General features: G+C 41.6%; 1 protein-coding gene across 1 annotated transcript; it reads left to right on the top strand.

Annotated features, from left to right (window-relative positions):
• Positions 1-10,090: 10,090 nt before the first annotated feature.
• ADAM21 (ADAM metallopeptidase domain 21) lies at positions 10,091-12,244 on the top strand. The gene has a single exon (XM_037126849.2). It carries the CDS (start codon positions 10,091-10,093, stop codon positions 12,242-12,244), a length of 2,154 nt encoding a protein of 717 aa, XP_036982744.2.

Raw genomic sequence — 12,244 nt, forward strand, 5'->3', positions numbered from 1 at the left:
TCAGACCTCAGACCAAATCTCTTTCTGAAAACACAGAGTCCAGAAGAGGGCAGCCAACAAATGCTGGAGAAGGATGCAGCAGTAGAGAATCAATAGGGTCACCAGTCAGTGACATGGTCATTTGTCCATCCTTTATAGAGTGCTCACAGCCAGCACCTCTTGTCCAGGTGGCTTATCTGGTCAACTGATCTGGATCTTCATCAATGACAGGTCTGAGTCCCTCATTATTTGCCCCTGTCAAACATGTCATTGCATGTATACCTGGCACCAAGTACAGTCGAGGTTGGATGGTCATTTGTTAAGCAGTTATTTTTCGCTCATTCAAAAACAATTTCTCATACCAGAGAGGGTCTTCCTAGGAGGGGAATCATTTTGTTTCCATCTGAGTAGTGCATTTGCCAAAGCCTGATAACCGTAGGCCCTGAAACCCATTTCCTCTCTGTATCTCCAGTTTTCCAATATCTGCTATTGATCTCTCTGGCAGGCACTTGTGAGGGGACTTTTGTCTCCATCAAGCTGTTTAACTGGTAGTATCATAAGTTCCAGTAGGTGTGGTTTGTCTTTGGTGATCATGCTCTGTCCAAAGTTGTGAAATAAGTGTTTCAACCTGAAGATGGGTATGGTCTGCCAGTCCATTTCATGTTTGTCAATGGCATTGATCATTGGGATTATCGGCCATAACTTCTAGAAAGGTGGTGGTGTCGTGGTAAGGCCTAACATGTGTGTTCTTTGAAAGTGGTTTCCAACTGGTGCCAGATATTCAAGGCAGATTCATTACAGCCTAGAGTTACAGGACAAAGGTAAGAGGGACGAGTGAATACAACACTTGGGGAAAACTATGAATAAGTATGTTTATCCATGCCATATGTATCCTGGTTGTTTATGATGCTGTTTTCTGAGAATAGAAATTAGCACATTTACTAAATTAACAGCTGAACGCAGTTGAGACTATGTTAATTTGCTGTAGCAATGACAGCACACCTGACTCACCAATATGAGATTCTACTGTGTAAAGCTTGATGCAATCTACAGTCATTCTTTAGGATCTTCATGTTTTCTGTAGGGGTTAGGTTGGTGATTTGAGTGGGATCTGATAGAGAAAACCACTGCTACCTTTTTTAGTCTTTAATGGAGGCACCTTTCTTCCCAGAATTCAATATTGTCTTTGATTCACTTTGCAGGCCAGGGGTAGATGCACTTTTAAGAGCTTCTACCTCTAGTGTAATGATGACATCAAGAACCCTATGAGGATGTTATTCTAACTGCTGAAGATGTCAATCCCAATCACATACCTCGGTTGGGAACTGGGCTGAATACTACTGAACCCAGTATAATCTCTAAGTCAGGTAGGACTGCACTTATTGACCAATGTCCAAAAGCTGCCACCATGTCTACATTGACATGGATACCCAGAACTCTAAAACATCACTCTAAAACAACTCTAAAACTGTTAGTGTCCATGATGATGTTTTAGAGTTCTGGGTATCCATGTCAATGTAGATACTACATCCAACAATCGTCTCAACTAAATATTTATCTATCTGCCATACAGACTCCCAAGAAAATGGCTATTGGTTTCTTAGGGAAAAGACTGGGATAATTGTCACAGTACATATTTGTCATAATGTTGATATGTCCTTCCTATTAGGAACCCACCCATCTCTTTAGTCAACAGATTCTGTATCTGAAAATTGGCTTTGTTCCAGGAACTATACTAGGATCATGATTTTATATTTCTTTAGAACAGAATCTACCCAGAGTTAGAGTTAATATTTTATTAAATTAGTCTTTATTCTATGTGATACTTATATAGATGATACATTTTGCCAAATACTATACCATAAATTGTCTCCCAAACCATTGTGATCATATTTTTCTCAAAAACATTGTTGTTTAATAGGAGATGCAATTTTTAAAACTTTTACATAAAACTAAATAACAAAGTAATAAATTATACAATTAAAATATATTGAATATGGTAATTTAAAAGGGAATTGCAGATATCAATGTTGTCTTGATTATTTAGAGAGTTGATGCTGGATGTAAAATCTGATCTTGACCTAGAAGTTTATTATAATGTAGTCCAAAGTGAAAAGTGATTAACAGCCTAGGCCAATGCATTAGCATGAGCAACATTATGAAGCAGAAATGTCCTTCTACACAGTAGGAAGACATAGGATGGAGTTGAGGAGGCTACCCAATTCCAATTATATTGAAGTCAAGACATAAATCTGTATAGAAATGGTGAAGCCAGAGCAAGATGTTTTTGAGAGCCAGCTGTTTCTGGGGAAGTGAAAGTTCCTTGTTGCTAAGCAGCTAAATCTAGAACTTAGTCACCTGAGAAACAAAAGAGGGTGGGCTTATATTTCCTTTTGTTATGTGAGGTCTCAACTACCAATCTTTGCTCATTGGTAAGTGTAGTACAAACCATCTAATAAGAAAAGGCCATTAGAACTACTGTTTCTTCTACTGGTAAGTAACTCATCAAGTTTGGTTCTATGAACAAGCTGGTAGCCAGAATATTATGGAGAACATGAAGTTTAATTTTGTTTGTTTTCCTTTCAAGAATGAGAGAGCCAATTCTCGACTTCTGCCAAGATGGAGGCATAGGTGGAGACGTCGTGCTTCCTCACACAACCAAGTTTAGAGACAACTAAATAACAGCAACAGAAAACACAGCCAGAACACAGAAAATTCAACTTTTCGGAAGTCTGATAACAACAAATTCTTCAGCCTCACTGGTAAGAGGGGCGAAACCAGCAGCTGGCAGAGCAGGGTAGCATAGGAAAACTCGGTCAGACGAACTCAGGTGCGCAGAATCCAGGCGCAGGGTTGGACCTGGTGGGCAACTCAGCAAGCAATCGCAGGGAAGCAGCGAGGGAGCAGGGCTGTGGGTTGATTGTGGTCGCGAATTTGTGTGTGGACAGACAAGCGAGGGAGTGGGTGATTGGACGAGAGCCAACAGCCCCAGCAGCAAACAGCTGCGGAGGGCGCCGCCATTTCCCTGCTCTAACCCCGCCTCCACATACAGCATCATAATCCAGCGACCTAAGTGGCTCTGCCCCAGTGAACAACCTAAGGCTCTGCTCTTCACCCAGCTGCAAGAAACAGCAGAGGGGACCACCATTTCCCCGCTCTGACCCCCATACAGCGACCTTGGAGTCCAAGGCTCCGCTCCTCATACTTAACAGGCCCAAACAGACCAAAAACAGCTCAAGAAGATATCAAAGCCCCAGAGCATATAAATTCTAAGCAATGAAGAAATAGCAAAACTCTCAGACGCACAGTTTAAAACACTGGTGATTAGGATCCTCACAGAACTGGTTGATTATAGCCACAAATTAGACAAACATATGAAGGCGAAACTAATTGAAATGAATGGAATTGCACAGGAAACCAATAGCGATGAAAAGGAAACTGGCACTCAAATCAATGGAGTGGACCAGAAGTAAGCAAATAATGGCCAAACAGAAAAGAGTGAAGAAGCAAGAATTCAAAAAAATGAGGAGAGGCTTAGGAACCTCCAGGACATTTTTAAATGCTTCAACATCCGAATTATAGGGGTACCAGAAGGGGGAAAGGAACAGCCACCAGTGGAAAACTTATTTGAACAAATAATAAAGGAGAATTTCCCCAATCTGGCAAAGGAAATAGACTTCCAGGAAATCCAGGAAGCTCAGAGAGTCCCAAAGAAATTGGACCCAAGAAGAAGCACACCAAGGCACATCATCATTACATTAGCCAAGATTAAAATGAAGGAGACAATCCTAGAAGCAGCAAGAGCTAAGGGGACAGTCACCTATAAAGGAGTTCCCATCAGACTGTCAGCAGATTTCTCAAAAGAGACCTTACAGGCAAGAAGGGGCTGGAAAGAAGTATTCCAAGTCATGAAATCCAAAGACCTACAACCAAGATTACTCTATCCAGCAAAGCTTTCATTTAGAATGGAAGGACAGATAAAGTGCTTCTCAGATAAGACCAAATTCAAGGAGTTCATCATCACCAAGCCCTTATTATATGAAATGTTAAAGGGACTTATCTAAGAAAAAGAAGTTAAAAAAAACATGAACAGTGAAAGGACAACAAACTCACAGTTATTAACAACCACACCTAAAACAAAAGCAAACTTAAAGGACAGCTAGATCAGGAGTGGAAACATAGAAATGAAGATCTCAAGGAGGGTTAGCAACAGGGGAGTGGGAGGATGAGAAGGGGGGAGAAGGTACAGAAAATAAGTAGCATAGACAGTAGATAGAAAATAGATGGGGGGGCAAGAATAGTATGGGAAATATAGAATCTAAAGAACTTGAGATACATGGTCATAAACTAAAGGGGGGTAATGGTGGAGACGGGGGGGGGTAGGGTGGAGGGGAATGAAGGGGGGGAATAGAACAACTGTAACAGCATAATCAATAAAAAAATAAATTAAAAGAAAAAAGAATGAGAGAGACTTGAGCATGGGTTGGGTAAGATGTCATGCATAGGGTGACTATCCGTCCCAGGACTGAAGGGGTTGCTGGGATGCAGGACTTGCAGTTTAAAAGCCAGGAACCAAGACTGTCCAGGGCAAACAGAATGAATTGCTTACCCTAACTGCCAGTTAGAGAGGAGTAAAATAGGAGAGAGAAGAGTTGAAAGTGGGAAAAATTGACAGGATCCGTCCTCAATCACGTAGAATATATGACCTTGGAACAGAAGATGAGAGGCTACTATCTGAATCTGGGGGACAGTCACTTTCCCACTGAGACTGGGATGTGGAGTGTGGTAGAAGGGAAGTAGAAATGGCTAGATTTGGATTGGTTTGTACTAGTGAAAATCCTAGAAGCCATTTTTTAATTTGAATTTGACCTCTCTATAGATATATGATTTTTTTTTTGCTGTATTCCAGAGTAAGAAATTCATTTTATGTTGTGCTCCAGTGGCTACACACACACACAGACACCCCACAAATTTTGGTAACAGTTGCTAAGGAATTCCTAGAAATGTCCTCTGATATTTTTATTCAATTTCCTTAAAGAAAAACCTGCAGCTGTGACCATTAAACTGATTCTATGACTTGCTAATGAGTCTACATTAGTGACAGATGGAAAAACAGTGCAATTGAACATGAAATAATAAGAGGAGATATGGGAAGGCAGAGGTCTGGAGAAATTTGAAACAGCTGTGAGGAAAGGAAGAGTTGATAAAACATATGGAGGAGGGCTGTTGTCTACTCTCAGATTTCAATAACTTTAGAGCACATGGATTTTTAATGGCACAACTTTACATTATTGATGGTAGATTGATGTTCCTTTACAAGTTTGGGTCTCTGTGGTCTTAGGAATAATATAATGAGGGCAAAAAGTATGACTCAAAGATTCTTTGAAGCATTTTCCTATTATTGCCTGTTCTCAAGATGAATTATAAGAAAAATAATATGACATGGTTAATATAGCTTATTAGCCTTCTTCACAACACTATATTTTTTCTTAGCCCTTCCAACTTTCCATCCACAACTGCCACTCTGTATTAGTAACAAACATATCAAGAGAGATACAGAGCATATTACCCAATTTAGAGATCTTTGTCCTTGGAAGTTTTTATATATATGCATATAGTTGAATTTGTGTGTGTGAACTTTGCTTTTCTCTTATGAGCTACTTGACCCTGAAATAAAGTGCATATCTATTCACAATGGAGTGTGCTAATGTGGATCCAAGCTCTTTAGACAGGTTAATATTAAGGATATTGTTCAGAGTGAAACAAATCTTCCCCATCTACCAGCATCCACATTGCAAATCTGGGATAAATTGAAAACTTAAATACTGTATGTTAGAAAAAAAAGATGAAGTCTACATGGTTAACTATTTAACTCTATGATGGAAAGGTAATGAGAATGTATTGACTCCTGACACTATACATAAATGAGAAACTCCATATTGGTGGGGGGGCGGGGTGGTGTGAATGTAATGTCCAGGAGAGCAAGTAAAGAAAAGAGCAACATGGCACAGGAAGGTTTGGAATATCAGCAGACATCTTGTTTCCAACCCTTAGGCTGGGGAGCCAGCACTAAACTTTCCAGTTCTGATTATGCATTCCCTTTTTAAGATTTTCACAAACATATTAGTGGGAAAAGTATATGGCAGAATTAAACCAGTTTTGTTTGCTTTGTAAATTAGTATTATTGTAGAGCTTCAGAGATTTAAAGGTTGGGCATAAAGTGGCTGAAGTGGTGGAACTGGTCACCTAGGCTCATATGGAACACAACTGAAGACAAAGTATAAGACTGAGAGAAATGGCTGATGATGAAAGACAGAAAAAGTACTTGGGTTCTCTCTGAGTCTGACAAATAGGTATAGCAGGAGTAAGGGAGAGCTGAAATGATTAAAATTATTGATAAATTGCTTGGGATGTAAGTAATGGTTTGGTTTTGCTTTGTTTCATGATGACATAGTATAGATTATGACTGTGGGTGGGTAAACTAAAGTACACTGAAGCTGAATTAGAGGGGTTGAAAAATGTTGAAAAATCCTTCTGATTTTCAGATGAGTTGTCTATACTTGCTATTGTTGTTTATGATAAAGGTAGGATATTGATGGAGATAAAGTCTACCAGTCAGGCATCAAAGACCAAAGTTTATGCAAGAATGATAGGCAATTGGACTTACAGTCAACATAGAGGTATAGGTAAACATAGCTCACCCTCTTGCATAACCTCAAAAAAATTACAACTAAACTAAAGAACAACCATCACTCAGAATGGTCAAAAATACAGTTGAATGGAAGTCAGATAACTATGGAATTAAAGAAAATATACCCATCCAGACTGGTAGGAGGTGTGGAGACATGGTGACACTGAATGAGCTGATCTTACACCCACATATTGTGGATAAAAATTCAGAGGGATATCTCAGGAGCAAGGAATCTCGGCCCCAAACAAGGGCCCCCATCCCAGGGTTCCAGTGCCAGCAAGGTGAGGCCCCATAACTTCTGGCTGTAAAAACCAGTGGGGATTGAGTTGGTAGAAGAAACTTCTGGAGTTCCAAGCAGTTTCTCTTAAAGAACTCACACATGGACTTACTCAGACTTACTCCCTCTGAGCTCCAGCACTGGGGTAGCAGCTTGAAAGGCACCAGTGGCATATGGTGAGGAATTGAAGTGACAGTCTGACATCAAAGCAAGAGCTAGGGAACAGCTTTCTCCCAAACAGAAAGGCAGGTAGAGGCCACTATTCCTTTACTGAGCCCTTCCCTCAGAGTCCTAACATTGTTTGCCCTGCCCTGGAGATCCCCTGAGGCTCCACCCACCTAGGCTGTTAACTGTGGCTTTTCCATATTAGTATTTGATTGTGGCTCATGCCTCACAACTTCCTAAATTCTCTCAAACAAGCAACAACCAGCCTCAGTAAGCCCCCAGCCCCCTGTACCTCTTGCTAAGTGGCCCTAAGCCCAGCACTAGCAGCAGCCTGCCTAGGTTCACAGCTTGGCTTTGCCTGGGAACCTCCACACCCAACACAAGTAGCAGCCATCTGCAGATTGCTCTATAACTCATGCAGGGTGGCTTCAGGAAGAACACAGGTGGGGGCTAATCTTGGCCTGCACCACTCAGGAAGCCCCAGAGCCTGTGCACCCATTAGACAGCTACAGACCACACTGGAGCACCACCACCCTGACCTTGAAAAGCTGATTCTTCACAGAAGGCCGAGGTTGGTTGTCAGTGGTCACAGCCAGTCCATCCTTGCAGCTCACTGGCCTGAATAAATCCCTCCCATTGACCACCCAGCAGCAGTCAAGGCTCAATGACAAGAGGAGGGTGTACTCAGCCCACATGGGTACCTTGAGTACCCAGCTTGGGTGAGAGGGGAACCTGTGCCACTGGACCTTACAAGACACCTACTACATTAGGCCATGCTACCAAAATAGAGATTCTTAGCAGCTCTACCTAATACATAGAAACAAATACAGGGAGGCTGACAAAATGAGGAGACAAAGGAGCATGGCCCAAATGAAAGAACTGATCAAAACTCCAGAAAAAGAAGTAAACAAAATGGAAATAAGCAATCTATCAGATGCAGAGTTCAAAACACTGGATATAAGGATACTCAAGGAACTTAGTAAGGGCCTCAACAGCATAAAAAAGATTCAGCCAGAAATAAAGGATACACTAATGCCAATAAAGAACAATTTTAAAAATCAAAAAACCCAAGGAGAGGTTAAGGAGCCCCTGGGACAACTTTAAGCATTCCAACAGTAATATCATAGGAGTGCCAGAAGGAGAAGATAAAGAGCAAGAAATTGGAAATCTATTTTTAAAATAATGAAGGAAAACTTCCCTAATTTGGTGAAGAAAATAAATGTGCAAGTCCAGGAAGCACAGACAGTCCCAAACAAGGTGGATGCAAAGATGCCCACTCCAAGACACATCATGATTAAAAAGCCAAAGATTAAAGATAGAGAATCTTAAAAGCAGCAAGAGAAAAGAAGATAGTTACCTACAGGGGAGTTCTCATAAGACTGTCAGCTGATTTATCTAAAGAAACTTGGCATAGGATTGAGGCTGGGAGGTGGGCATGGGTGGGGTGGGGAGAGTTGGGGGAGAGAAAATGGAGAAAACTGTACTTGAGCAACAATAAAAATAAATAAACAAATAATAAATAAACCACCACCACCACCCCCCAGAAAAAAAAAAGGAAAAGAAAAACTTTGCAGACTAGAAGGGAATGGCAAAGAATATTCAAAGTCATGAAAAGCAGGGACCTATAGCCAAGATAGCTGTACCCAGCAAAGATATTATTTAGATTCAAAGGGCAGATAAAGAGCTTCCCAGATAAGAAAAAACTAAAGGAGCTCATCACCACCAAACCATTATTATATGAAATGGTAAATAAATTTACTGAAGAAAAAGAAGATCAAAACTAGGAACAATAAAATGGCAAAAATACATATCTATCAACAATCGAATTTAAAAAAACAAACTGAGCAAGCAAGAAGAACAGAGACAGAATCATGGACACGGAGAGATTTTTGATGTTACCAGATGGGATGGGGTTGTGGGGAACGGGTAAAGAGGTGAGGGGATTAAGAAGTACAAATAGGTGGTTACAGAATAGCCATGGCAACGTACAGCACAGTATAGGAAATGAAGTAGCTAAAGAATATACACAGGACCAATGGACATTAACAACAGTGGGGGGAATAGCCTCAGGGAGTGGGGTATGCTGGGTTTATGGGGGAAAGGGGGGGAAATTGGGACAATTGTAATAGCATAATGAATCAAATATAATTAAAAAAAGAATGATAGGGAGTGGATAATAAAAGAGGGAGAAAGAAAGGTTAAAAATTAATGGAGTCAAATATAGCAGGATGAATGGTTTGCAAATAACTTTGTGGGCTATGGAGAATAGGAACCCAGGCTCTGGCCCATGAGGTACACAGGGCTTCTGAGAATTGGATTTCTCCAGGGTGGCCTTTAAAGAAAGCAGTAAAATCTGTTGAAGCTCAAGTTTAATAAGATAAGTAGATACAGGGAGCTCTGTGAAGGGGGTTAGGATTGAGTTTGGTTCTCTCTCTCTTCCTTTGTCATTGGAAAAAAAAAAAAAAGACAGCCAGAGTCATAGGGGAAGCTTTACAGACAGATGATACAGAGAAATTTGAATCGGGGAAAGGAAGTATTGACTAGAAATGAATTCAGATTCCAGAAGATCATTGGTAGTGGGTCAGGCATCATTTCCATGTCCTAACCAAGTCTTCTCAGATTAAATGAAAACTGGACTATCTATCATCCAACCTCAACAATCATTAACATATGACCAATACCCCTCATTTCTATAACCCCAACTTCCCACCCCTATTTATCAAAAGCAAATCCAAAGCATTTTTGTGATTCATTAATCACTTTTTCACCACTCAATTATTTCTCTCGTTCACTTTCCTTACCCCATCCCATCACCTTCCCTACCCTTCTTTTTATTTTCAATTTCAGCACTGCAGCTTTGATGGCCAGCTCTGTCAGGACTCAGATCCTTATAGGGCAACTCTAGACAATGACCAGCTCAGAGGGATAAGCCAGATGCACAGTATCTCACTCATTTTCTCTGGACAGATAACTTCATAATGGAGGCGGCTGAAATCAGGGCATCCATGAGAGTCATTCTCCTGCTCCTCTGGCTTGGGGCATCTCAATCCCCTTCTGGCCTGTCCCAGGCTAGGCACTCCAGCTCCCCAGAAGTGGTGGTCCCCTTGAAGCTGACCAGCAAGGGCAGAGGTGCAAAGGCTCCAGGCTGGCTCTCCTATAGCATTGAGTTTGGGGGCTGGAGAAACATTGTCCACATGAGGGTCAAGAAGCTCTTGGTTTCCAGACACCTACGGGTGTTTACCTACTCAGATCAGAGTGCCCTGCAGGAGGATCAGCCTTTTGTTCCTGATGATTGCTACTATCATGGTTATGTGCAGGGGGTCCCTGAGTCCCTGGTTGCCCTCAGTACCTGTTCTGGAGGCTTTCAAGGAATGCTACAGATAAATGACCTTGCTTATGAAATCGAGCCCATCAGGCACTCTGCCACATTTGAACACCTGGTTTATAAGATCAACATTAATGAGACTCAGTCCCCCCGTATTAGATGTGCCTTAACACAGAAGGAAGTCCACCAACAATTGGAACTTGAAGAGGCAGAGACAACAACTCTCAAACAAGTTTCTACTGATAACTGGTGGACCCATTCATGGTTTCTGGAACTGGTTGTGGTAGTAGATAAAAATTTCTTTGTTTACTCCCAAAGTAACTTCTCAAAAGTGCAGGAGGATGTATTTCTTGTTATCAACATAGTGGACTCCATTTACCAGCAGTTGGGCACTTACGTGATTTTGGTTGGGATAGAGATTTGGAATCATGAAAATGTTTTCCCAATGATAAGCATAGAACAGGTTCTAGAGGATTTTGCTCGGTGGAAGCAAATCGGTCTTTCACAGCTACAGTATGATGCTGCACATATTTTCATTAAAAATTCACTTATAAGTGCACTTGGTATAGCCTATGTTGCAGGAATATGTCGTCCTCCAATTGACTGTGGAGTTAATAATTTCCAAGGAGACCCCTGGCCTCTTTTTGCACTCACTGTGGCCCATGAGTTAGGCCATACTTTGGGGATGCTGCATGATGAAGAATTCTGTTTATGTGGGCAAAGTGGTTGCATTATGAATGCTATCAGAGTGCCAGCTGAGAGATTCACCAATTGTAGTTATGGAGACTTTACAAAGACCACTTTAAACCAGGGATCATGTCTGCACAATCTTCCAAGTCCAGGGGAAGTCTTTATGCTGAAGCGCTGTGGGAACAATGTGGTTGAAGGGGAAGAGGAATGTGACTGTGGATCTATAAAGCAGTGCGAACAAGATCCCTGTTGTCTCTTGAACTGCACTCTGAGGACCGGTGCTACTTGTGCTTTTGGGCTTTGTTGCAAAGACTGCAAATTCATGCCATCAGGGGAAGTCTGCAGACATCAGGTCAATGAATGTGACCTTCCAGAGTGGTGCAATGGGACATCCCATCAGTGCCCAGAAGATGGATATGTGCAGGATGGGGTTCCCTGTAGTGACAATGCCTATTGCTATCAAAAGAGATGTAATAACCATGATGAACAGTGCAGGGAGATCTTTGGTAAAAGTGCAAGAAGTGCATCTCAGAATTGCTATGAAGAGGTCAACTCCCAGGGAAACCGTTTTGGCCACTGTGGTCTAAATGGGACAGCATACCTAAAATGCAATAGCTCAGATATCTTTTGTGGGAGAGTTCAGTGTGAGAATGTGGGAGACATTCCCCATTTAAGAGATCGCTCTGCTTTGCAGCACACTCATGTAAATGGTGTCACCTGCTGGGGTATAAGTTATCATTTAGAAATGAGCACACCTGATGTTGGTGAAGTGAAAGATGGCACCGTGTGTGGTTCAAGAAAGATCTGCATACACAAGAAGTGTGTCAGTCTCTCTCTCCTGTCACAAGTCTGCCTGCCTCAGACTTGCAACATGAAGGGAATCTGCAATAACAAACATCACTGCCACTGTGGCTATGGGTGGTCCCCACCCTACTGCCTATATAGAGGCTATGGAGGTAGTGTTGACAGTGGCCCAGCAGCTGCCAGAAAAGGAGTTTTCTTTCCATTAGTTATGATTCTTAGTTTGTCTGTTTTGCTTCTACTGTTGGCTACTCTATTTACATATCTTCAAAACCATTGTGGCCCTAAGGAGATCAAGGCTCACACTTCAGATTAA

Source organism: Artibeus jamaicensis, unplaced genomic scaffold, assembly GCF_021234435.1.
Source record: "Artibeus jamaicensis isolate MK-2021 breed Jamaican fruit bat unplaced genomic scaffold, CSHL_Jam_final contig_851, whole genome shotgun sequence".
Lineage (NCBI taxonomy): Eukaryota > Metazoa > Chordata > Mammalia > Chiroptera > Phyllostomidae > Artibeus > Artibeus jamaicensis.